This window comes from Austrofundulus limnaeus, unplaced genomic scaffold (assembly GCF_001266775.1).
Source record: "Austrofundulus limnaeus strain Quisiro unplaced genomic scaffold, Austrofundulus_limnaeus-1.0 Scaffold383, whole genome shotgun sequence".
Taxonomy (NCBI): Eukaryota; Metazoa; Chordata; class Actinopteri; order Cyprinodontiformes; family Rivulidae; genus Austrofundulus; species Austrofundulus limnaeus.
The window spans coordinates 314,290-342,276 of NW_013952785.1; the positions used below are offsets into that span (position 1 = coordinate 314,290).

General features: G+C 37.5%; 1 protein-coding gene across 1 annotated transcript in view; it reads left to right on the plus strand.

Moving 5' to 3' along the window:
- ascc3 (activating signal cointegrator 1 complex subunit 3) overlaps window positions 1-27,987 on the plus strand; it is a gene marked incomplete in the record, with an annotated part of 193,195 nt that overhangs the window by 123,211 nt on the left and 41,997 nt on the right. Inside the window, 5 exon segments of the mRNA XM_014023633.1 lie at window positions 4,094-4,228; window positions 22,508-22,699; window positions 25,249-25,473; window positions 26,079-26,198; window positions 27,310-27,474. Coding sequence (XP_013879087.1) covers window positions 4,094-4,228; window positions 22,508-22,699; window positions 25,249-25,473; window positions 26,079-26,198; window positions 27,310-27,474 — 837 coding nt within the window.

Here is a 27,987-nt window from a genome sequence, read left to right on the forward strand (position 1 = left end):
TGGCTGGGGAGAGGGAGGTCTGGGCCTCCCTTCTGAAGCTGCTGCCCCCGCGACCCGACCCCGGATAGGCGGAAGAAAATGGATGGATGGATGGATGGAAATAATAACATGGTAATTAGGTGACTAAAAATTAAGTTGGCAAATTTTTTTTCGCAAATAGCGGGTAATTGAGATACTATTGAACTGTAATTGTAATAGAAGTACCCACTAAAATTAGTTCAATTACACAGTATTTTAATATGTTCTTACCAAGTAAATACAATTTACTGTAAGTAATTGTATAGTAAAATGTTATTACTTACCATGTAAATGCTATGTAATTGCATGGTAATTAGGGGACTATAAAAGAAAGTTACTATCTATTCTACTCTGGTTAAGCTGAAGGCCAAACCACTGAAGGCTTTTGTAACAATTACTGGAAGATAAACTCCAGAAAAACAACATCAAACAGGTGTGGACAGGGATGAAGAAGATCACAGACTTCAACTCTAATGACAATCAGCCGCAAGGGGGCATTCTGTAAAAAGTCAACAACCTGAACTTGAAATTCAAAGGTTCAGTACTGGATCCCCTGCTGCCCCCACCCCCCAATCAGCCTACATCAGTCCCAGGTGTTGGCACAAAAAACATCATGCTAAGTGCTGGTACCAAAGAAAGCCACTCTATCTGACCTAAACAACTTTAGACCAGTTGTCCTGATATCACGTCATTAAGACTGTGGAGAGTCTGCTCATGTCCCATCTACAGTACAATCACTAGTAAAAATTGCTCTGGACCCTCTGCAGTTTTCCTACCAGCTTCATGTGGGGTTGGATGATGCTGTCGGCTATCTGCTTCAGCATGCTCACTCTTGCCAGAATGATGGTGGAGGCTCTTTTAACATATTTGATTTTTCACAAGCTTTCAACGCCATCTAGCCTTTTTGTGTCAAGCTGCTAGGGATCGGTGTCAGTGCATCTACTGTCACCTGGGCTGCTGATTATCTGTAGGACAGATCTCAGGGGAACATCCTGTCTGGTGTGGTGATCCCTAACATAGAATCACCTCAAGGGATGGTCCTGTCTTTGTTACTATTGTATCTGTACACCTCAGACATTCAGTACAATTCTGAGTTGAGCTGCCTTCAGACTATTTTGATGAGTCTGCTGTAGCGGGGTGTATTAGTCATGAACGAGAACTGAAGTACAGGGAACTGGTGGACAACTTTGTTGACTGACTTACAGGAATCATCAGTGAAAGAGATTAAGTGCAAAAATGGCCTCTATTGGAGAGTTCTAATGCCAAAGCCACTGTTAAACCAAGAAAGAACACAAACACATTTGCCAAACAAAAAAACATCTTGATGATCCCCTGGACTTTGGAAAAATATTCTGTGAACTGACGAGTCAAAAGTGGAACCTTTTGGTTCATCTGGCATTAAACTTGAGAAAAAGAACATCATACCCAAAGTAAAACATGGGGTTGGGGTTGCTTTGCTGTTTTAGGACCGAGAAGACGTGGCATATATTTTAGAACCATTGTTGTGAATTCTGTCCTCTACCAGAAAACTTTCAAGGAGAATGTCGAACCATCACAGTTTGTGATTTTAAGCTCAAGAGTTTAGGACAATGATTCAAAGCACAGCAGCAGCGTTCCTCCACAGCCATGTGAATACCCCATTGCCAGCCATCGCAAATGCTTGATTGCAGTTGTTAAAGGGCACATAACCAGTTTTGGTTAGGATAGCTTTTTTTCTTAATATCATTTATCATTGTCATATCAGCTGCTCTTTTGCAGGGGTTGTCACAGTGGGCAAACTTGCATGAAAGATTTGGCAATTGTTTCCACCTGGTGCCCTTCCTGGCACAACCTGGGCTTGAACCTGCAACCTCAGGATTACGAGACTGAGGCACTAACCACCGAGCTACTGTAACTCCTATCATATATCATCACATGCATATAATCATCATTTAAAAAAAATACTTTTGTTTTTACTCAGGTTGTTTTTTTGAATCAGATATTTTCATTTGTTTATTCATCTGAAATGTGCAAAAGTGAGAAAAATGCTAGAACAGAATAAATCTGTAAAAGGGTGAGTACTTTTTTCACAGTATTGTACATTAGATAATTGCCTTTCACTGAGTCGTGTTTGCCAGAAATGAGGAACTGTTTTAATGAGCTGTTTGGGGACCAAGTAATTTATCTGTATGTTTAAGTTTTAGCAGACATTCTGGCTCTAAAGAGGTACAGTATATTAGGAGTCATCGTGACATTGTCACTTTGTTTTATACCTTGTTATTTCTCAGTCTGCAATAAGAGCCGTCTACAGGGGCACTGACTGTAATAAGAGTGTTACTCAAACCTTTTTGCAATTATTCAGACTTCTGCAGTAGTTTCTTCACAGTCAGTTGGAGTTGGTAAATGTGTGGTCATCTTCTTTCTCAATGGTTCTGCTACTGTTAGAGGTATCAAAGTCGACCTCTAACATCCTGAAATCCACCTTGAGCCCATCAGAATCATTCTGTAGCTTTGATCAGCTGCTGAAACTCTCCTTGGTTTCAGTACCTATTCTAGATCAGATGGACTCAGTGCTTTATTTTATTTTTTTCCCCTGCAAAGAAGTGAAAAGACCACAATGTCATCTTCACTGTTTAACGATTCCATTTTAATTCACAGAACACATCTGACTCAGTGTGCAAGCTTTCAGTGTGGAACGATCTTTGTTGCCTGATGAATTTTAATAAAACACATGGAAAATACAGACTCAATGTGGGAAGACTCATTAAATTGCTTTCAGGAACACACACGGTGAAGCTGGTGTGGTATTAGCATCCTGCTCATTGTGTTTTCCTACCAAACATTTGAACTTTTTAATGAAATGGAGCTTCTACAGTCAACGTGTTTTGAACCTTCAGAATGAACACCTGCTATCTAAAGTCTCTGAAGTCCTTATCTCCCTCAGTGAGGCCCTCCTCTTCCTCATCCTTTCCCCCACCCTCCTTTCCACTCATTCTGCCTTCACTCCACAGACTCACACGGCCCGTTGGGAGCATAAGAATTGCGAATTCAGACTTTAGCATTTAGCTCCCATCTGCTGCAGGAGTTGAGCTCCCTACTGAGGACTGTTGTTATCCTGCTCTTTTTTTTTTTGCAAGTGCACACACACACACACACACACACACACACACACACACACGCTTTTTCATTTTGCCAGTTACTTCCCTTAGAGAAACATATTATGAGATTTTCTGAAGCCTCCATGTAAGCCAGCCTGATTCCGCACCACTTACTCTTTTAAATGTCTGTTTGAAATGATACAGCGCTCCAGTCCACCTTGTAGGTTTGAGTTCACAGCTCAGCCAGGGAGACCTCTTCATCACTCAATATTAAATTGTCAGGAAGTGGCTCTGACATATATTAATTTCATCTGGGAGGAGGTGATGGATGAAATTTCCTTTATGATTTTCCCAACGCCCCCCTGGTGGGGAGCATGCTGCCAGAACAAAGTTTAATAAGCTGAGAATCTGGCGCTTACTGCCGACAACGTTTCCACACAGCTCAGTGGTGCTGATAAAACACCTCTGATAAATAACATTTGCTCCAGTGGTCTCTTTAGACTGTGTGTGTTGGAGCAGACACACAGCTGGCTGCCCAACGTCTCTGCAGTCATGCATTATTGTTTGCTCTTATGGATCTTACTATGGAAAAAAATAAAAAAATGAAAAAGGTTCTTCAATAAATTTTGTGGTATGACCGAAAGCAGGTCGTTTGGGGACTTTCTAAAAATACTAATCAATTTGAAGTCCTAGTGTTTCTCAGAAGGATGCTTGTCATCGCTCATTCTAGAGCTTTAAACCAAGATCTTATTTTGAGAAAAGATGGGGATGTAGCCATTTTCACCAAACCTGGAAAGTAATACGTACATAATATCATAAGGAGTCAAAGGTACACTCTGCATGAATATTTGCATTGTGTTGGATCTAACCTCAGGTTTGCAGAGTTTACAGCTGTCTTACCTTTTAGTCAGAGAGTGGTGGTTTTGATTGTTTGCAAATGGGAGCTGTGTATTGTGTTGATGAAAGAAATCTATTTACCCCATGTCTTTCTGTGGCAGGTCATGGTGTTTGTGCACGCTCGAAACGCCACAGTGAGGACCGCTATGGGCTTGATCGAAATAGCAAAGAATCGTGGGGAAATATGTTTCTTCCAGCCAGACCAGGGTCCAGACTATGGCCATTGTGAGAAACAGGTAAAAAAAATCAACTTTTACTGTTTAATGCCGTTAGAAAATGCTTTTCAGAAAAAAAATGTGTGTATATATATTTTTTTAATTTATTTTTTTGTAAAATTGTAGTGAAATTAAGTTATGTTTTTTAATTATTTATTTATTTATTTATTTTTAGAAATGTTTGCAGAACAAACTGGTGTAGTAGTTCATCCTTCGCATGCCTGTAACTAATATAAACTAATGCAGTTAGCACTGTCAGTATCTATACATTGTTTTTAGATTATTTTTTAAACTGAAAATCCAGTAACAATTAGGTTATAACATCAAAAGTAATCCCGTGAGTGCTTACTAATGAAGACATGTTCATAATTATCAGTAAAAAATTTTTACAGTTAAGTGCTTTTTTTCTTGGCTTTTAAAGGAAAAATTAAACAAAAAGGTACAAAATTAGCAACAGCACATGTACATCTGACAGAATATAAGGGATCCAACTGATCAGCACGCTTAAACCCTGAATCTACTTTAAGGTGAAATAATTAAAAACCTGGCATTCCTCAAAAGATGGGATATCACCCATCATCTTTCATCCTAGACTTTGACTAAGATTAATTTAGTGCATAATTAGAGAAGGAGCGTTGAAGTCATTTTAGTCAAACCTTAAAAATAACATTATGGACCATCTCATGTTATAGTTATTTCTGTATGTTTAAGGTCAGTTGTCTCTGGTGGCTGTCTTGATTCAGATCTACTCCAAACAAACTGTCCATCCAGTGTTTACGCATAACAAGCCTTATAAAAATCCATCCATTGGTTCAGATGATATTTTGTTAACAGAGAGGTCTTCACATTTTAAAGTAAAGATGCCGTACATAGTGCCAACTTAGAGCTCAGGTAAGTAAATTTAGGACATGAAAACACATTTTTTTATTATTGTTTGCATTCATTCCGATTTAGTCTCTTGGAGGAAGCTGCTCCAGTTTGGAGAGCACTGGAAGTCTTGATTTCCAGATTATTATCTGTGTGCCTAATAGACTGGTAGTTTTAGTGGTATGTTGAGGAGAAAACACCGATGGTGAGTGTATGTAATTAATGGTCTCTGAGCTTTGAGAGTACACAGAGGTGGAGCTTTATTCTTTCTCTGAGGACAGTCAGTCAGACTCCAACTCTCGTATTTAAATCTCTTGCAACAGAAGGCGGAGTGATAAATTTAGTAACCTTTTCCTGTGTTCCCTGGGGCTGGGCCAAGATTGATGTGTCTCTAATCTCTTCTCTATTTAAATGGGATATGTATACAAATCAGATCACTTTTCATGCTTTGTAAAACTGAAAATACAAGCAAGAGATTACCAAACTAAAAATGGCGCCTTGTGACCTGGTTAGATTTTGAAACTGTACTTTAAAACTAATTGTGCATCTCTGCACAGTTGGTGCACAGAAATGACTCTTTCTATTAAAAACTGAATAGTATCCTCTCCATAAGTTCAACTTTATGCATTTTTTTAGTCCAGTTTGCACTGCCAAAGCAAGGGGCATCGGGCAGACTCCACTCCGAACTCACACAGAGATAATGCGCTGCTTATTTGCTCTCTTGAAATTGCCCCACATTAATATTTATAGATGTTTTTAATCTCCAATATACGTGTGCAGTAAAATAATGCCCCTCTAAGGTCACTGATATAATTTAGCATTTATTTATCCAGCTTTAGATTATTTATTTTTTTCTGTGCTGTCCATGTTATTTAATTGGCTTTATCTCTGGGGTTGGAAAGGCTGTCAGTCAAGCTTAGATATCTGTACTCACCCTCTTGAGTCACTTTTTAGTAAGTACAGTTTTTCGCTCTCGCTCTTTCTCTCTGAATTGATAATTACAAAGTACTTGAGTATAAAAATATGAAACACTTAGAACAAATTGCAAAAATGCACATATTTGTACATTTAATTTGTAACAGTGTGGGTGTGAAGGGTAAAAGGTAAAATGCGAAGCTCTGGATACAGCACACAAACCACACAAAAAAGACGTTTTAGAAGCTCCAAAACTTTTTTTAAACTTGGTTACAAAATGGAAAAAAAACCTTTAATTACCACCCTTGCATTTTTTAAGGTGGACAGACGAAACACACTCTTTTGAAAAGAATGTCATAATACCTCCTACCTAACCTATGACACCAAGTGTGACAGATGCACCAACAATAACAACAACACTGATACAATAATGCTTTTATTTTTGCTGCAGACACCAGTGTTTTATTCACAATGCTAGGTTGAACTTTCTGTCCTATTGCTACAATGTCTGTTCCCCATCTGAAAGAAACATAGCTGTCGTAGGGGCTTGATAGGGTGTGTGGTTCCATTTGGAGGGCTCCTTATACAGTTTAATGATAGGGAAAACACTGGACAAGGCTGAGGAACTTTTACATTGCCATAAATAGAAGAAAGCAAAAAAACCCTACTATTACACCCAATAATCTACAGCCATGCAAGTTTTTATTACCTTACTAAAGTGTCAACAACACAAAAAAAGATTATTGCAGAATAAGATCTACAATATACATTAATCAAGTTTACATTTAAAAAAGGTGAGAAATGGTAATAATTTTAAAAGTCTAACACTGTGTCTGAAGAATTTAACCTGAAATGTTTTGAACATCATGAAGAAAACTCTTCCCTCCAGGTATACCTCGCTGGATGCTGGGCCTGAAAAGTGCCTGATATGTTTACATATTTGGGCTGACACGCATGAACACTAATTGTGCTGCTCTTTTGTGGTCTTATCTTTTAAGTACAAAAAGGTCCACTTCGTCATTATTCCACAAGAAGGGTTGAATTCTTGCTCTTGTTTTTGCCATCCTCATACTGTATTTTGTAAAGTAGTCATTGAGTGTCTACTGACAGTAACTTTTAGAGTCAGTCCAATTTAAGATGGCTGCCATAAGCTAAATGACCAATGCAAACTCAACGCAGTCAAATGAAAAGAAATTAGAGTTTCAATGTGCTGTGTGCAGTAAAAGATTTCACAAACCACAGGAAGGATTTTATGAAGCTGTTAGAAAGTTCTCACTGGATGTGCATCTTCAACTTATTCATCTTTGTTGTCAGCCCAATACAAGATGGCTGCCACAGCTGATTAGTCTTATCCAGAACAAAAATAGAGATAATTTAGTGCTACAGTTTGGTGTGGTAGTAGGTGAGTTATTCAAAACACACACTCTTTGCATAACATCTTGCAAGCTCACATAAGATGTTGTTTCAAGATTTCACTACAGCGACTATAACTTAAGTTTTTATTACCAGAAGATGATCTTAGTCTAAAACTGTGGCATGGAGGGTAGTGGGCAATATGCATTTCTTCAAGGAATTGTAGGCTATTTTCAACTTATTTTAATTGTTAAAAGAACACAGTTGAATCAGATCTATTTTTAATCTTTTGAGATGTCCTCATTGTTCTTTTTTTCATTGCTCCATTTGGGTTTATGTGGTCAAGACATCTCCTGGTCTCTTATTGTCCGTATCTTACGTTTTATATCACAAGCCATTTGTTTTTACATTTCTATTAGTGAGCTTCAAATACTTTGTATTATAAAGATCAGAATGACCCTCGTCAGGAGCTTTATGATGACAGAAGTTATCCCAAAAAATGTTTAATATTTCCTCATCCTTGCTGGAGCATCTGCTGGTGGCACGTCTCTGCCATCCATGTCATAGTGACCCTGAGTGCTCAGATAGGTCTGAAACTCCCCATCCATCCCCATCAGAACTGAAGAAGCCTTTTATGGGAGAGGTGAACTTTTAGGATCACATGCTGTGATGGTGGCCATGACAGAGGTCTAAAGACCTATTGGTAAACACATATGTTTTACCTAATTTGTAATTAAGCTATTTTTAAATACAAGTTCTGTTTTTTTTTCTTCTTTTTTTGTATTGTAAACCAACATATTTATTTATGGCTGTACTTGGAGGACTATTTCTATCCCTTACTTTTGTATCTTTTCTTAGAAAATGAAATATTTTGAAAAATAATAAAGCACAACCAAGTTATTCACAGTACTTTTTAAAGGATGACAAAACATCTATAATCAAAGTGAAATAATAAATTAATTTATTCAATACTTTGTGAATGTGGCCCAAGTCTTGCAGCTAAAATACCAAATGTAAATAATTATGTGAGTCATACATTTATAGGTTGTGCCAATATGGGAAGAATCTTGTGCCAGCAGGAACTGAATTTGAATTCCTCAGATTGAATCTGAAAGTGCATAATTTGAAATTGAATGCATTGGTTTGAAAATGAGTTTCACTAAATGGAAGCTGAATGAAATGGTTTGAAACTGAATTTAATGTTTAGAATTTGAATTAATTTGCTTTGAAATTGTAATACTAAAATGAATATTAGGAAACAGTACGTACGTACGTTTAAACAATGTAAGATCTGAATTTTGTGTTATTGGATGAGGAGTTCCTCAAGTTTCTGTGCTTGGACAAAAACTGTTTATTTTGAATGTGAATGGTTTGGTTAGTAGGAAGTGCTATGGCCACCCAACAAATATCCTTTCATCAGTTTAAATTATAAAAAAATGTATGATTTGGTTGAATATAGTATTTTATAAGTCATGTATAAAACCCATAAAAAAGATTACCTCCAAATATTCAGTTAAAATTTGTTAAAAGAGAGTCACTATACACTTAATGGAATGGAGATTTTTGTAAAACCTTCATTTCAAACTAGTCTGAAGGAGCACTGCTGTAATTCAGAGAATAGTTTTGTGGAACTGCCTTGATAATAATATAAACATTTCTAAAGCAGTTTATATGTTTACAAAGATAATTACGTTAAATTTGTTGGGAAAGTATGGATCCATGTAGTTTTTGGTGGAGATGTGAGGATGCCTGATATATTTTTTTTGGAGATTTGGAAATTGTAAATATCTAAAGAAAGATAAAGACTATCTCTCCTGGAAGATCAATTGGACAAGAATTGGGTTTAATTTTCATTCTGTTGCTGCCATCGTTGCTCTTCTTGGAGGAAGCAGTCTAATGCATATTATGTTAGTTCAAAATAATTTTTGACAGGCCTGTGTGCGCCCCATGCCAGTGAGAGAATCAGCTCATCTTTTGACAGATGCCATAGTTGTAGGGCTTTTTTGTTTGGTCACACCAGATGGTGCTTCCCATACTGAGACGCTGAGCGAGGATTGAAAGGGTACAGGGATTGTGATGATGTAAAGTTCCACCCAGTTCAACAATATGGCTCACGCGTGCTTTTAATACAGGAGAGGAAACAGCATGAGACAGGAAGTTAGAAAGCTATTGTAAACCCAGCAGATATTAAGAATTTAAGTTCATTGATTGGAATTTATAGATTAAGTTGAAAAAATTGCTGGACAGACCGGTCCATCTTTAGGCTTCTTCAGACCATTCATAATTTGCAGATTAAGTCACATCCTACACAAACTCGAGCTTTCAGAAATGAAGTGGGTTATGTGAAACCAAATGAGGTTTAAGTCCGAACTCAGCTGGGCTAAAGTGAAGTGTGACACATTAAATGTGTGTCAGAAATTTGCCTTGTGTCATTTAACATGTATTTATTAACTGTTAGAAAGTAAAGTGTGTTTATCATCATATCAGACTATTTTTGATGGAGCTAGTTAAATAATATTTTTAAATATATTATCTAGCCTAGTTTTATTAATAAAAAATTCTGTTTGCATTTAGTTCCGGCAAGGTAAACTAGGTACAGTGAAACATATAGGCTTGTCAGTTTTCTCTAAAACACAAATGATAAATGAGGGGCTATCCATTAGGTCAACCAATGCCTGACAAGACTTCTCAGTTCTGGTGCATTTGTGCATGAGGGGGTCATTATGTTACCGCTATGCAGTATCTAGTTTTCAACTCAAAATATCTTCAAATTAATGAAATATAAAGTTATTAATGAGAAAAATCCATCTGGATAACAGCAGACTGACTCCACGTAAAATATACGACTCATGAATTTTGTTCGATTCTGGAAAAAAAAATCTTAGAAAACGAGAAAATTGGTGAATGCCACAAATTCTCCTAAATCACTTGTATGCACAACTTAAGAACAAATCTGGTCGTACGAACGGTTCTTGCATGAGCCCATTGTGCTTGTAAACACTTATTCTGATCATGTTGTGGTTGTGGAAGACGGACCTGACTGCACATGACTTTTGACTTTCATCCACTGGTTTTCGGTCTTTTGTGGATGGAGGGAAGACAGCAGCGCTATGAAAGCAGACAGGAAACACAGACAGGATTCCATGCAACCTTCAAAAATGAAGAGCCCAAACCCAGACCCAAACCAGTGGTTATTCCRTATGTTGCGGGTGTWTCGGAGAAACTGAGACGTTTATTTTCTAAACATAATGTCCCAGTGGCTTTCAAACCCCAAAACACATTACGGCAAAGGCTGGTTCACCCCAAAGATCCGGTGCCCCGGCACAAACAGAGCAATGTTGTATATGCTGTTAAGTGCCAGGAGGACTGCGACCAGTTATACATCGGAGAAACAAAGCAGCCACTGTTCAAAAGAATGTCCCAACACAGACGAGCTACATCTAATGGCCAGAACTCTGCAGTTTTCACTCATTTACAGGCCAGCGGTCACTCTTTCAGAGATGAGGATGTTCTCATTCTTGATAGAGAGGAATGTTGGTTTGAGAGAGGAGTAAAAGAAGCCATTTTTGTGAAGAAAGACCGTCCATCATTAAACAGTGGTGGAGGCCTCCATTTTCAGTTGTCCCCCTCCTACAGTGCTGCTATTTATTGCCAGTATCACTCCACCCCCTGTTAACAATAGGTGTTAATTAGGTGTCAACGATAGCCATGTGATGTGAGTATCAGTCACATGGAGGCAGGACTCAAAAGCCTGAATTTTGCCTGAAACTCTCAGACTGAAGAAGTCTCTTGGAGGAGAGACGAAACGTTTCATTAGAGAARAAMCCSKYSMRRARACCTATACAATTTTTTTCTTTTTGATTTTTTACCTGGATTACTGAGATGCATCAGGACACAGCAGCGCTATAGTTGCCGGCAGTGCAAAACTTTCAAGGATATTTACTTCTGGTAAAGAAGGAAGACAAACAGCAAATGTTGCTTCGTCCAATAAAAGAAAAGAAAAATTAAAGCACATGTTGCTTCGCCTTTAGCTCAATCAGGGAGAGCAGTAACGTCTCCACCGTTATCAAATCCTGGCATAGATCCATTCTGGGCACTCAAAAAACACTTTTGAATGTTTGTTTATTTCCATCATGGAAGTAGAACTTCTGTGTTTTTTTAGAGAAAGTTTACATGTCAATAAATCTACTCTGAATAAAAGCCTGGAGCATGTAAACACTTGTCATGATCGGATTAATTAATTTTATGCCCATGTAAATGATACATTCAGTTTTTTAATACAAATACATTTTAATCTGATTCAAAAATTGTAGATGTAAACAAAGCAACTTTGCATCCACAAGTCATACAAGATTTTCTGATCCCGCTAAAGGTCTGAACAATGGACTTTTATTGAATTTTTTATTCATTATATAGTTTAGATTCCAAGTTTTAGCTTCTTCATATTTATATTTTGCCCATAACGTTTGTATTTTAAATCTTCAAACAAATGTGTTTGCAATGGCACTTACAGACATTTGCTTCATGTGACAATTTTAGGAAGTGCAAATGATCACAAAGGGTTTTGATAGCCTTACTAATATTCAAATGTCTTATTATTGTATATGTGTTTCTGTATTGTTCTGAGGTTAGTTATATTAGTTGGCTGTAGGATGTTATGTCATTTGTTACATATGTGACTTGTCTGACAATGTTTTATTAAAGATAGTATTTGAAATTCTTGACATTGTTTGCCTGATGAAGGTCTAGTGACTGAAACATTGCAACAATAAATTTCTAGATGTTTGGATAAAATGTGGGACTGCCTCTTTGCCTTTTTAGAAAAAAAAATAAATTTTATGTGGCATTAGCTGAAAGTCATAACACATACTCTGAGTGTGACATCTCACAGTATCACACAAGATCATGCGTTACTGTAATTTTAAGATTTGACCAAAACAGCTAGAACTCTGGCATGGAAGGCAGTGGGTGATATTCATATTTGATGGTAGGCCTTTAATAGAACCTTAATAAATATATTAAATCCAAGGTAATTGAATTTATTTATTGAAGTTCCAGTCAGGTTTAATTATAAATTATCATGAAGATGTTTTAGAGGTCTGTGGTTTAGATTCTCAGCTGAATAAGAGATTCACTTAAATCTGTGTTTGAAAAAGAATGGCCTAAAAGCTTGTTTTTGACTTTCATTTGCTTTAGCTGAGATTTTTTTCTCTCATCTTCTGTTTTTATGACCATTTTAAGTCTTCACCGGTACTGGGAAAACCAGCAGGTTTTTAGTGGAGGACAAGAGACACCTTGTGGTCCCATGGGTCTATTACAAGTAGAGTTTCACAGATCTCTTCAAGTCTGTTGAGGGCTGGAAACACATTGGAGAGCACAGACGCATAAAAATGTTATAGATAACCCTGAAAAAAAATACCGTGATTTTTTTGTATTAAAACAAAAAGTAAAAAATGCAACATGTAGTCAAATTTGCTTTTATTTAAATATAAAAATATAATTAATATGTTTGCTGCCTAAACATAGCATATTGTTTAAGTGAAATGCATGGTTGGACAGCAAGACAGTCATTTACCACAACATACATGTTAAATATGCATCAGGTAGGAGAAGGAGGAGCGCTGCTTGGATCTTTATGTGACTGAAAGTTGAGGGAACAAAACAAACAAAGAGCATTTAAATGACTTCGTTTCTGGTACTGTATCTTATGAAAAGACATTTAAAATATAACAGTGGTAGGATGGAAATGTTTTGGTTGTTTTGACGCTGATTTTTTAACACTCGTTTACCTCAAAGTAGACATATGATGCTTTTAAATCCTTCCATTTTACAATTAAATCATTCAGTTAGGGTCTATATAAAGTGAAACTGCAACGCTTTGGTCTGAATTTCTCTATTTATTTATTTTTACTTTACAAGCCCCGCCCCTTTTTCTGAGGTACGTTGCAAAGCAGCTCATTTTGATGTTGTTCCTTTAAATCCAACCAAGTTTCTTCACACCCTGCCCCTAGACCGGACCATTCTAGTTTGGTAGAGAGGGTTGCTGTTATCTAGCTGTGCAGAAATGCTTTCTTTACAAATACATTAAAAGATGTAAACAAGGGAAGACTTGTCCATCCAGCCGTACATGTTGGAACCAGAGTCTGACCCAGAGTCAGAGGAGAATGCAGACCACCAAACTGTAGTTGATAAGTCCAAACCTTATTTGGCAGTTTCATCGCAAATAATGGGATATAATAGTTCAGAAAATGTCTAAATTCAACTTGTCTCCATTTCTAAACACTCCAAGTACAAAACAAAATGCATTTAATGGCTAAAAAATGAGATTTTCCATGATATGTCCCCCAATAAGCCAATGAACAGCCCATGCCTATTCCAGGGTTTTAAATAGTTTAACATAGTTCTAAAGAAAGCTCTGTTAAAGATGTGTTGATGTAAAAATGCAGCAATGAAAAACCGTGCATCAACTTTATTTGCATGGACATTGTTCTCCTAAAACTGTTCTTCTCTCTGGTCTTTATATGAGCTACTTTCATGTCATTTCTGTTGACAAGATACACAGAAGCAGACACTGTGATGCCACTGAGTGTGAAGCCTTCAGGGACTGTTCAGCAACACAAGACAAGGCTCATTAATGTCTCTGTTTTCGTTCATTTGATGCTATTTTTACAGATTGAGTCTAATGTCTGTCCTTTTCATTGCTTCAGTTCTGTGACAGCGTGTCATCTTGCCTAAACCAATCCCTGGTGCACTGATCACCAACAATGAGCCGCACCTCAAACGCTGATGGAAATAGAAGTGACAATCAAGTATATTGTAGCACCGAAGCTTCTGCTTAAAATAGAAAGAAGGTTTATGAAATGGTGGGAGAGTGTGAAGTAAACTGTGTGAAGTGTGAAGTATTTCTCTATCCTGTCTGACGGTTCTGGCTCAGCAGCTCATCTGGAGTCTCGTCCCCTCAGGGACCAGTCTCACATGTTATCATGCGTAGCAAACACTAGTACAACCATTTTCCACTTTTATTGCTTTCTCATCAGCATTAAAGCAGAGGAGTGTACCCCCCACCATGCTCCAAAGTAAAAGACTTGGTACACTGACAGAGCTTGGATTCTGTTTTTATTTTTTTATTTATTTATTTTTTTTGTCTTACAATGTCGAGTTGAAATTTTCACAACTTAGCCACCACTTCTATCTATGTATTTGCTTTACCTGTTTTACCAGAGCTGATGCCTTTCTTTAGTGGTCATTGAGTGAAACACAGACCACCATTCACACACTCACTCACACCTAGTGATTGATTAGACTCATGCAAGTACTACATTAAATATGTAAAATATATTGATTGAGAAAAAACAAGTAATAGGTCAAAAAAAAAAGGAAAGTCTGAACATGCACCTTTTCACTCTTCTATATGTCTGTCTCCATGATCTTGGTCCATTTAATAACTGAATTTGTCCATTCTTTATGATCAAACAACTGCAGCTTTTTCAGATTAGATGAGTTCTGCTTGCATCCAACAATCTTTAAATCAAACAAGACACTCTCAGTTGAATTAATGTTTAAAGCCCTGGAGTTGTTTAAAACTGTGTGTTTAGGCTTATCCTCTTGCTGTAAGATGCACCTCCCCAAGTCTCAAATCTCTGGAAGACTCCCAAGTTCTTCTCAAGATTTCTCTGTAATTTTCTCCATCCATCTTTCCTTTAACTCTGACCAGCATGATGCTGCCGCTTCTTTGCTTCACTGTAGGGGTAATGTTTTCAGCATGGTTAGCTGTGGTACAATTTTCTTGATGGTTTGTTCTCATCTGACCACAGCACCTTATTCCATGTCTGTACCCCTTTTTTCACATTTTTTTAATCCAGAGCATCTGAGGCAGTTACTTGTAAAAAAAAAAAAAAAAAATTTCTATGATTCATTTCAGACAGGTTCAGCACTTATTTGTTTGGTTTACATCTGCATACACACCAATGTGCTGTGCTTATTTTGTGTTTTTAATTCCATGGAATGTGTGCCACTGTACAGTATCATAAACAGACAGGAGATAGTTTTTGTTACATATGTTTAAAAGTCCCTTAGAGGTTATCTTTCAATAATGAATCCAAGTTTAATCTACAACTATTTTTTATCTAGGAGACATCAGACTGATAAGACAGATACAAGCTAGATATTTAGCTTGCATTTCTTATGGACATTGCAATATTACCGCTGTGTGTTACAACAAAATAATGTTAATATATTTATTGTCTCAGACATTAATGTTAGAGACACCTCTAAATAAAGGCTAAATAAAGTAAATATTTAGTTTCAGTCTGCAGCCTTATGACTGAATCAACCAATTAGAAACATATTTCCTCGCTCCGTTAGGTTTTTATGTTTCCAGGATTAGTGCGGTAAAGGAGTTTTAAAAGATTTAAGGACTATTTAAACACTCACAGTGAGCCCATTTTTAATTGTCACTCATCTTGTTCAGTAAAATAAGACATTATGACTCGTCTTCTTTTGGGTTTTTTAGTCATATTTAGATCGCAAAGCTGCAGCGCAGAGCGTTTTCTTATTATTGGCAGTTTATGTAAACACAGTATCTCCTACAGTTTGTGGGATAAATCTAATGGCATTATCAAATCCAATGAGTCTGAAGAGTTTTCCAGTGATTTGCTTTATGCTCATCGAACAGCCCACTGAGATAGCAGAATGACCTGTTCAGAGAAACAAGCAGATGGTAATGGAAAAGTGGAGTGGAGTAGGTCTGAGTAGGATCTCATCCCCCTCTCTCTTGCCTGGCTACCATTAACAGCCAGTCTTTGTAACAATGAACATCAAGGGTCACTAAATGAGATCAGCAACAAGCTACTGCAGCGTAGCTTCACAAAGTAAATGAATGGTTCTGGTGCAGATGAGAGGCAGTGTTGAGGGCTAGCACAAGTATCATTTTCCAAATGTTTGAGGCTTTTTGAAACTGTTTCTGTGCCAGTCAAGTGCTGTTTCCCAAGGGATCAGTGTGCTGGAATGTCAGAACTATCACTAACCTAAACAATTTTATCCGCATGGTTGTATTTTGTTCTATCCAAAATCAGAACTTTCAGAATTTTTTATTCTAGTTCTGGTGTTAGCTGGTGTCCTATGCAAAGTCACTGCCATGATAAATGGAGAGTGGAAGTAGCAGTCTGCTGTCTCTGGACTGACTGAGCTCTACAGCAGCGGCTGCAGTGAGCAGCAGCAGTGTCTAATGAGACCTGATCCGGAGCTTAGGTCACTGCCACCTCAGATACAGTCATGGCAGCACAGACATCAGCGCTAACTCAGCTCAGATTAGAGTCTGGGAACATGGTTGAAACGCACACCGACACCTCAAAGCACAGCCTCAGTTGGAGCATTTCAATTAGTAACCTTCCTCAGCTCACATGGATCACAGCAGGAGTGTGTGCACCCAACCTGGCCCTGTAGGGACACACCTGGCCCTGGTTTTCACCCCTATTACATTAGATAGTGTGGTAGGAAGGCTTTTTGTTTTGTTGCAGTGGTTTTGTGAGTATTCTACTGAATGGTAAAGAGAACCAAAATAACAAAAGAATGAACTGCCACAATTGTCTGTTCATATGTACAGCGTGTTTGGAGGGATTATATGCTTTAAAATATCAATATATCTTTTTTTGTCTTTCTCCTCTTTCTGCAGCTTTTGAAATGCTCCCACAAAAAAAATACATCAAAGAGTGCAGCCCAATTGAGAGTAGTATTCTCTGATTATTGGTAGCAGTGCATTGCCCCAAAAGATAGTAATGGTATTTTGTTGAAGCAAGTTAAAAAAAAACAGTCCTTTTCAGAGCTGTAGCTCTGAGTCATACAAAGTTTAAGTTGAGCTTTATGTGACTAAATGGCATTTACCAATCATTTACCAATTTTACCCAATCAACTTTCAAACTCAAAGCTTTCTTATTTTCACAGCCTTTACATCTTTTGTGCAGTTTGTACATCCAGTTGTTGGCACCTTTTGTGCTCTTCACCTAATATATCTCTAACTGTTACAAGACTTGTGGTTTCCTCCTAAATTTCCTCAGAATGTAAAGAGTTCACACTCTGATTGGCCACGGTTACATTTTATTTCAGACTTTTCTCTTTAAAACTGGAATTAATGGTAGATAAGTCATAAAAATGACTGTGCGAAAACCAGAAGCTTTTTCCACGTACAGTTCAGGAACTCCTTCAATGCAGCTTAAAGTTTTCGCACTGTTTGTTTTGAGGATTACTTTCTGCTCTGTCTTTCTGTCTGTGTGTTTTATTGATGGTGTTGTCAGGCAGATGGTTGGTTATCGCAACGGTGACCGCAATGAGCCGCTTTACCCTTTTTTTACTATCTTGGTTCTCTTTGCTCTTTTTCTACACTGCGTAAATCAAAGTGTCTGCATTTTGTTTGAGTAGATTGTTACGAAAGGTAGTTCTAAGTTATGTTTCGTCTTTAAAAAATACTGGATGTTGTGGCGTTGTTTAAATTCTTGGGAAATTTTCCCTTATTTTTTAAGTTTATGTAGTGATAAAAATACAAAACAATGGTAAATACTGTAGCAGCGGTATACAGGACTTTCAGCTCAAGACTAATTTGCAGTTCTTAACCCTACAACTGACCTGTGCAATGTTTTTGCATGAAAAGCAATCATTAATTTAAGCTGAAGGATTCTGAATGTGCTGTTATGCTGTTCTATGATTTATGTGGAAAATGAATTTATCTCTGAAGATACTTCTTACCCCTGCCCTATCTAAGCTTAGCCACATTTATCTTAAATCCTGAGTCTTTTCCGTTAGCCTATTTTCTCATTTCATTGTTTTTCTAAGTTAATTGTGCTAGCACCTGAGCTTTGGGTCAAAGTCTTTTGCCACTTGGTAAAATCAACAGTTGAAAAAGTTTATTACTTAAAGATTTAAAGAAAATTCTTAAGTTTTATTCTTTTGTAGCAATATTGATTTAAAAAGAGAAGATCAATGCAAATTATTTGTCCCACTAAAAAAATACAATTAACATAAATAGGGTACTTTAACAAATTTATCTTATTTCACTTTCTTTTTTTAACTTGAAAAGAAGCCCCTCTGTACCACTTTCCAGCTCCAGATGATCTGCACAGTTGATGTACTTAGAATTTCAGTTCTTCTACTTTTATCCAGGCTTTACAAACAAATGCAGACACCCATTGCAAGGCAAACATTTGCTGAGTGTGTGAGGCAGACAGATGCTGGCAATAATGGGCTGTCTATCTGCCGTGCAGAGGACGGCTGGGCCCTGACCTCCATTTAGACGCCCGGAGAGAGAGATAAGCTCTGTGATGAGGATTCCCCTCAACCCCAGCCAGGTCACAGGCCTTCTGTCAGTCAACGCACACATCTCAATCTCACTGGTTGTGTGGGTGGGTGGGTGGGGGGTATGCTCCAGGTTCTGTTTGAAGCAGCTGCCTTTCTATTCTTTTTTGTTTTGTTTTCATTTTTTATTGGCCCCTAATAGTTTGGACATAATTTGGCAATTTTGCAACATTGTTGAGCAAAACCCACACATTCATCACCACTTGAGTAGATTGCCGCAATGCACTTTATGTAGAGGTTAATGGTTCCTCTGTTGCTCACCTCCAGAGTGTCCAAAATGCAGCTGCATGTCTAAGTGGCACACAAAAACATCAGCGCATTTTCCTGACAGCCTCACTCCAGAGTTTGAGACACTATATGGAATGAAACAACTCCTGGAGTACATCTAGATCTTTGAGTTCTTCAGAAGAAAGACCCCAATGATGAACTACTAAGTGAATGTTGGTTCTTTGAGACCTGGCTTCCATTCTTGCTGGGCTTGGGATCCAAACATGGGACTATCAAGACTGACAGAGGCAGACTGGGGCAGCTGTGGTGAAGTGGTTAGGGGAGTCGTCCTGTAACCGGAAGGTTGCTGGTTCGATCCCCCATTCCAGCCGTCTCAGTTGTTGGGTCCTTGGGCAAGACACTTCACCCGCCTTGCCTACTGATGGTGGTCAGAGTGGTGGTACACCACGTTTCAGTAAGAAATCCACGCAAATCTTTGTACATGAGGCCCCTGTTCTTGTCAAACTTCACAATTATTTTAGTGGTCAAGAAGAAAGGTGAGCCCACCTACCAGGGAAATAATAGTTTCATCTTCCAGGACCTTTCAGTCCAGGTGATAGTTGAAGTGAACATGTGAGTAGCTTATTTAGAAAGGAATATGGTTCCAAAAGGTGCTTCTCATTGAGCCCATGCATCACTACAAATGAAGAAAAACACATCTTCAAAAGCCTGCAGAAAGTGGATGCTTTCTCAGTAAAGCTTGTTATCATGTCATTAAACTGCAGCAAATTCTGTCATTCCTGAAGAAGGAAAAATGTCAGGTAGCATTCCTTCAGGAAAGTCACCTTTCAGATTTGGAGCTTATTAAATGAAGGAGGAACTGGGTGGGAAACATTATATTCTTCCTGCATTTCAAAACAGTAGAGTTGCTGTCCTACATTGATGTCTGCATTCCACTTGTGAAAAAAATCAAAACTGATGAAGAGAATCAGTACGTTCTTTATCTGGTTATTTTAGTGACAAGCATGTTGCTTTTGTATCCCAGTATACTCCAACACTTTATGAGCAATCTTTTATCTCTTAACTCCTTTCTGATTTGGCAAAATTCTTATCCTTGTTTATGCTTTTGGGAGATGACTTTGTGTATTTAACCAAAATATCGACATGCCGCCTCCTCACTCCAATCGCTAACTTTTAAATATGTGATGATACTCAATTTGTATGAGATCTTGGGTATATGACTTCCCCAAGAAAAGAAGTATGCATTTTTCTTTTTCTTTTTTTTTTTGCTACTTTTTTTAGGTCTTCTTAAGTATAGATTAAGCCAAATGGCCTAGAAACTCTCTTTGATCATTCTTTTTGTGTGATGATTTTGTTTCCCTTTTTTGATTTAGTTTATTTCTGTAGGAATTTTTTTAAGGATACATTTGGTCTCTCCATCTCATTTGGTATGAATATTATAAGAGCTCCTTGTATATACAAATTCCCCTTCAGGTATTTAGTTCTGATCACAATAAAGATGAATAAATTAAGTCATCTGATGAATGAATTACCAGGTATAATCAAAATGTTATTGGTCAGGAAACTGAATTATTCTGTTTTAATACAGCAGCAGTTCTAGGGGTGGGGCCACAGGAGCATTGGCCCCAGCTGAAATCTGATTGACCCCCTGAAATGCTCTTGTCCTCTCACTCATCTGTCCTTTGCCCAAGAGTGATGATGGTGGGTGCAGTTCCAAACACTAGAGGCGCTAATGAGTCAAATAGGGAAGTCCAACATCAATCAAGCTGACGGAAGTCTTCCTCTCTTCTTAAGAAAATTTGAACAATCCTGCAGAAAAAGTCTTTACTGTGCAAGCTTTTTTAAAATTATGTTACATTACAAGTGTTTGAACATGTATAATTTTTTAAATGTTTAACCTTCCCAAAGCAGGAATTTGTGTGCAAGGGTGCTGAACAAAAATTTGGCCCCTCTATGATTATTGCTGTCCCTTTATGGCCCCTTAGAAAAATCGTAGATTCACCACTGCTTTAACAAGAACTTAAGAATGTGGTAATCAGATAAAAAAGTGTCACTATTCTTCTTCTATACAGTATAAAACTGTTCACAGGTTGCATATTACTTCTGTTATCCCGCATAAATTAAAGCATTCCAACTCTACTGTCTGCGCAGATTACTTTCTGAAAGGGTACATATTTCCACAATATTTGGGAGTCCAAAGTCCCTTTTTAAATTATGAAAGTTTATTTCTAATTAAATTAGTGCAATATTTAAAACCAAAATTAAACAAGACCTCAATGTTGTTTTTTATTGGTCTCTCAAGAGAAGTAACTGAACACAAACCTCTGACAAACTTCTCTTAATAACGCAGAAGTTCATTTTTGTGAAGTTGGAGCTAGGACTCCCCTCCCAATGTTACACACTGGTACATAACACTTTTTAATTTTCTCCAAAATTATAGAGATCAGAAGCAAAAGTTAAAGCAACAAGAAGCGATGAACGGCCTCGCACCTTGGCGACACTCTGACCTTTGTTGCAGTACTGAGCAATAAGTTAACTTGAGCTGGATTTGACTCCAAATCTTTTCTGTAGTAGATGTAGATTTGGTGATTATTTTCTAAAACTTTCATTAAAATTTGTGCAGTGGTTTATGAGATTTTTAAAATCAGACACAAGAACAGAGTCATGGGCAAAAACATGACCATCCACCTTTGCTTTTCAGCAGCAGGTGATTAAAAATAATCATTCAAATTTTAGTCGGGATATAATAAACAAGACAACATACTGGTAAAATTTTAGGGGGGTGAGGGATAAGATATTTTCCATGCACATAGTTCAATTCTATTCCACAATAAACTACTGTATGTTACCTTCAGTTGTTATTAAAATACAGTATGTATCAAAATTAAATGCAACTTTGCATCATAGTCTGTCACTTTGAAATTGGCCTCTGTCTCTTTAAGAACCACCTACCGTTTCCTACACTCCCACTTCAGCACATCTTCACACCAGTGCTATAGGGGAGGGGTACTATTTATTTTTTATTTTATTTACCGTTATTTTACCAGGCAAATCCCATTGAGATCTCAGATCTCTTTTTCAAGGGCGGCCTGGGCCTGAAGGCAACCTATTGTACATGTTTTTGTGTTGTGGGGGAAACCGGAGTACCCGGAGAAAACCCACGCAAGCACGAGGAGAACATGCAAACTCCGCACAGAAAGACCCCAGGTCCGAACCGGGGATCGAACCCAGGACCTTCTTGCTGTGAGGCGTCGGTGCTAACCACTGAGCCGTCGTGCCGTACTCTGGGGGTTGGGAGCACAGCTGCAGACTGAGATCCAGGGCGGAGCTTTGTGTGAATAGGCAGAGCTTTGTACCAGCAAATGTTTAGGCAGCTCCACATGGCTACCACAGGAGATTCAAGGATTCAAGGATTTTTCAAGGTTTTTAATGAGGGAATGACATTATAGCATGATATATATTTTACAAAATACCCCCCTCCCCCCATTTAAATGTGCATTTAGGTCAGCGACAGTAGGAAAACAATATGTTGAAACTATTCAAACTGCTGCTCCTTCTCTTTTCAACAACTTGTCTGACTATGTCTTTCAGATCCAACGCTCTAGAAACAAACAGATGAAAGAAATGTTTCCAGAAGGCTTTGGTATCCATCACGCCGGGATGCTGCGGTCTGACCGGAGCATGATGGAGAGCGTATTCTCTAAAGGTCACCTCAAGGTGCTGGTCTGCACTGCAACTCTGGCCTGGGGAGTGAACCTTCCAGCCCATGCAGTCATTATAAAGGTACCTAATGTTTCTGTCTTTTCTTTCTTTTTTTTCATTTAAAAACTTGCCTCAGTTTTCTTATGCGTTTTTTGTGAGCATGCATGGAATATCAAGCCTATTTTACAAAACATTTCTAGCTAGAACATCAACGCCTGGTGATTTATTAATGGGCTCGGGTCTAATGGGCAGATTGACTGAATTAATCAAATAAGCATGAGGTCTCACATCAAAACCCAAGACAGGAGTCCATATATCAGTGAGTTGAATGTACAAACACAGACTTAACTATGTTATTTCCACAGTGACTGATGCTGTTTATTGGGAGCAGCACTTTGGCTCAGGCTAAAATAGCTTTCTTTTATTAGCCACAAGGCATCACTGTTCACTTCAACTACATTTAAATGTGCTTTAACTTATGTACCTGTTTATTCTGCTTTAGGATCAGGCACATAAAAGAGAAAGTGTCATTAGAACTGAACAGGTAGCTCAATAACAATGATAAGCATTTTGGACTCGCCTAAAGGCCCTGTCACACTACACAACTTATGCCAACTTATGAAACATTTTTTACGTCTAAATTTCTAATAAAAATTATATATTTGATCAGCTTGTACGAGATATGTTATGTACACACTGAAAAGAAGCTTCCTGTTGATTTTTTTCAATTCCATATTCAATGTAGATGTCTTTAAAATGTTCAAAAGTTGGCATAAGTTGTCTAGTGTGACAGGGCCTTAACAGCCATTTATCAGCACAACCTACAGTACCCCTACTACCCCTGGAAAACTGGTTTAGTTTTAGTTGAAATTTTATTCTTTCAGTTAAAACAAGAAGAATTAGCATTTTCTGCAAAAATGCTGAATAGCAAATAACTGCTGAAATGTACTGAAGGTAAGTTGAAATAGTTGCCATAGTTCAACTGCTAATTCTAGTTACCAGTAAATAGTTTGGAAAATTGACATTTTAGCCCAATAATTGCTGAAACACAGCTGAAATCTGCTGCAAAAGGTGAAAGGGATCAAGGTGCATAAAGACACAAAAAAAAAAATAAATAAGGAGACTAAAAGGAGGCTTAAAGGGGAAAAAGAAGTGTTAAAAAAACTGTTATTTACTGAGGAGGCAAGAACCAAAAGACTGATTCAGATTATAGACCTGAACATTTAAATACTAATGAATAAAGCCATACACCCCCTTTCAGCTGGGCCAAATACTGACCTGTATTCAGTCTTGAGGTATTTGGCTCAGAACCAAGAAATCAAATAGATCTTTTACACAATCTTCTGACCGAACCACTCCCTCTGGGGCAAAAGACGTCACTGATATGGAAGCAGTTGGTCTTAAACACAAGTTCTGAAATCTGATGAAAAAAATACTTGTTTGTCTGTTGTGTTAGTGTAAGACATGTATAATAAGTATAATGTATAATATGTATAATAAGACATTAATCTGCCTCTTAAAATGTTCAGCCTGTACTGAGATGACCCATATTAAGAGTCACTCAGAACAGAGTGCACATTACTATTTAATCAGAGCTTAATCACAGTACATATGAAACACATAATTATGCATTTTTATTATCAAAAATAGTTCAGACATCTCAATGAAGAAAAAGAACGTGTAGTGCTTTTAAGAACAAGTGTTAAACAGAAGCATAATGAAACAAATAAGCAAAAGGGGCACAAATAGATACAAAAAGAAACAAAAAGGGCATGTATAGACACAACAAGGACACAAAGTGAACACAAAAATGATGAATAAAGAAACAGAAGAAAGGATACGAAGACAAAACATATTTGCTGAATCAACATTCACCAAATAATAAAATCTTCTGAATTTGAAGTTGGTTGCTTTGGTTAACAGCATGTTTTGTCAGTCTTTCAATTGACAATTGCATCACAAAGCTCCACCAGTTTCTGTGTACACTTCTTTTCATAAACTTGCACTGAAAATAAGACTCCTGTGAGTGATCATGCAGAGCCAAGCACAAGCTTCACGAGTGTGATAATAATAATGTTTCCATGTCCAAGCCTGCTCTGTAACATACTAGAGGTGTAAGAAAACATCGATACACTGAAATGTCACGATATTTCATTTCCCGATACTGTATCGATATTCTAAAGCCCTGTATCGATTTTTAATTAAGGTTTAAAATGTCAACCTTCTTGCCAACCGTTCATTTTATGTTGTAGTTCAGCCTCTGACCACTAGTTCGCAGCAGTGAGCCAGCCTCTACCTCTTAAGTGCCAGAGAGTAAGGGTAGCATTAGCATTGTAAGTAAACATTAGCTTTTCTTTTTTTTTCAGTAAGAGGTTTTTATTTAATAGAAATTTTGGACAAAAAAATCGCAATATATCGCCTTGCTTACAGTATCGCAATATATCGGGATATATCGTATCGTGACCCCTCTGTTATGATATGTATCGTATCGCCAAATTCTTGCCAATACACAGCCCTACAGTATAACATACACAGTAGAAAAGAAGTGACAGCATTCGATTCTCATATTAGTCCATTCAGATGATATTTAACTGGATGTTCTCACTGTTTATTTGTTCTGTTTGTAACAGGGAACACATATATACGATGCGAAACGCGGCACATTTGTGGATCTAGGTATCCTGGACGTCATGCAGATTTTTGGCCGAGCTGGTCGACCCCAGTTTGACAAATTTGGAGAGGGCACTATCATCACCACTCACGACAAGCTGAGCCATTATCTGACCCTGCTGACCCAGCAGAATCCCATCGAGAGCCAGTTCCTGAACAGCCTGGCCGACAACCTTAATGCAGAGGTTAGTCTCCACAGATTTTTCTTTTCTAAATATAGCTTTTTGAAGTTCTAAGAAAAATATCTTTTAGTGGAACTTTTTCTTTTTGCTGTATGTTGGTTTTACTAGTTTAATTCTGTTTGGGAGCTTAAATCTGTGAGATCCACCTCTGTCAGTCTGTTGACAGAGGGGGGGCTGCCATACTCTGATCACCATCAAGTAAGGTGGGTGACGTGTCTTTCCCAAGGACATAACAACTTTAACAGATGGAATGGGGGATCGAACTGGCAACCCACCAGTTACAGAACGACTCCCCTGACCACTCTGCCACATCTGCTCCAAACAGATAAACAGATTATATGTAGTTTGATCAGAATTGGACATATTTTTCTTCCTTATTATACCATGAGATGACGTTTGTTGTAAACTGAGGATTTTGTCAAATGTACATCAGTTTATATAAATCATGACCTTTTTTTTACAATATGTGGTGATCTGAAACAGAAGTGTTAGAAGTGATAATAGCAAACAGAAGCACAACTCTGGCTGCACTGTGATGAGATGTCCAGAAGATGGAGGCACAGACCACAAATACACATGGTGCTGTGAGGTTCTGTGTTGTCCTGCAGATCGCTCTGGGAACCGTCACCAATGTGGAAGAGGCTGTGAAGTGGCTCAGTTACACCTACCTATATGTTCGCATGAGGGCCAACCCGCTGGCGTATGGCATCAACCACAGGGCTTTACAGGTTGGTGAAATCTGGTTAAATCTAAATACAACCAAGCTGACAGCAAATATAAATAACACATTTAAAACCATAAAAAACTGACCTGCTGAGTCATTTTTGTTAAATGTTGTCTTTAATTACATTATATTGTGCCACTAACTGATAGTAGATGCAAAGTTAAACCTCCTAAATAAAATTTTTTTTAAAAAATATATGTAATTGCTGAGCACTGAAGAAGATGAAACTCAGTTGTTTAAGTTAAAACAAAAATAATGCAGAATCACAAGTGAAGAAGACGAATGCAAAAGCTAAATTTAAGAAAACAGCAGTTAAAATTTAGCCGAGGCAACAGTTTCAAAAGCAGATTTTTCAATTAGGAAAACAATAGCTTCAAAATGGCTAAATGTTAAAGTCGAAATTACCAAATCATCTACCTAAAATGTAATAAAACAGAAAATGGTTACTACAATTAGCAAAACTGTTTCCAAAAGCCAAAAAAAAAATAATGGGCAAGCATTTGAAGCTAAATGCAGATCTCCCTCCAGTTTGAGTAGGTTGAACTCAGCCATCTTGGATCTGATTGACTCCAAAAAGTAATCAGCTCAAGACATATACCCATTCACTTTAGCTGTGATTTACAAACAAATCCTCCCCACTGTTCTCGAGACATGGTGGGAACACACACAGACAGATAGACACACGGAGGTGATTACAGAATTGTCCAAAATGGAAGTTACAAGTAGTAAAATGTTTATTAGTGTACTGTACTACAAAAAGTAGCATAAAAGGTAAAAAATGATGTGAGTATACTTTATATAATAGCTTTAATTTCATTTATTACAAAAAATATTTCAAATGAAGTTAAATATTTTGAAAAGTGTTTTTTATCCAACTACATGGAAATGACCTGTATAATTTACGGTAATGTGTAAAATAGTACAAATTCTGCAGAGAAAATGTACAGACGAGACATTAAAAAATAAAATCAGTGTGAATGCTGACTCAAAAGTTCATGCAAATGACTTGATTTCAGTAATGACTTAAAATAGAATAATATGTGTCAGAAAATTTGACTTAGCGTACTAATTGTAATTACATATACTTTACGAAGATTTTTTTCATCTTGTTTCAGATGGATCAAGGTTTGGAGCTCTACAGGAAGGAGCTGGTAATAGAGTCGGCTCGAAAACTGGACAAGGCTCGAATGATTCGTTTTGAGGAGCGCACTGGATACTTTTCCTCCACCGACCTCGGCAGAACTGCTAGTCACTTCTACATCCGATACAACACCATTGAGGTAGAGTCTCCTTGACCTAGAGACAAAACATCAGCACACTAGTGGACTCAAACTTTATCACATTTCTGAACACTGATACAGTCAGAGGCACCACCTCCACCCAACACTACACAAGATCAAACTTTTCTTTATCTCATCGTCAGCCTCGGACACGTTAAGTTGTTGTATTTCTGTAATTCAGTGATGAGCCAAACATTTTCAAAATTTTACTCCACTACATTAAATCATCTACATCAGGGTTCTTAACCTTTTTGACCTCGGGGCCCAATTTATTGAACATAAAGTGACACGAGGCCCAGTCACACATTACCAATGTACGGATCAAAATGATCATTATTCTAAATTTTGGTTTAATTTGTATTGTACTGTATTTGCATTATAACTAAATTAAATACACTTACAGTTTAAAAGTAAAACTCCTGTCAAATAATCACAAGACATGATTATGACAAACTTTTTTTATATTGTAACCTAAACACACACACACACATGTGTATATATATATATATATAT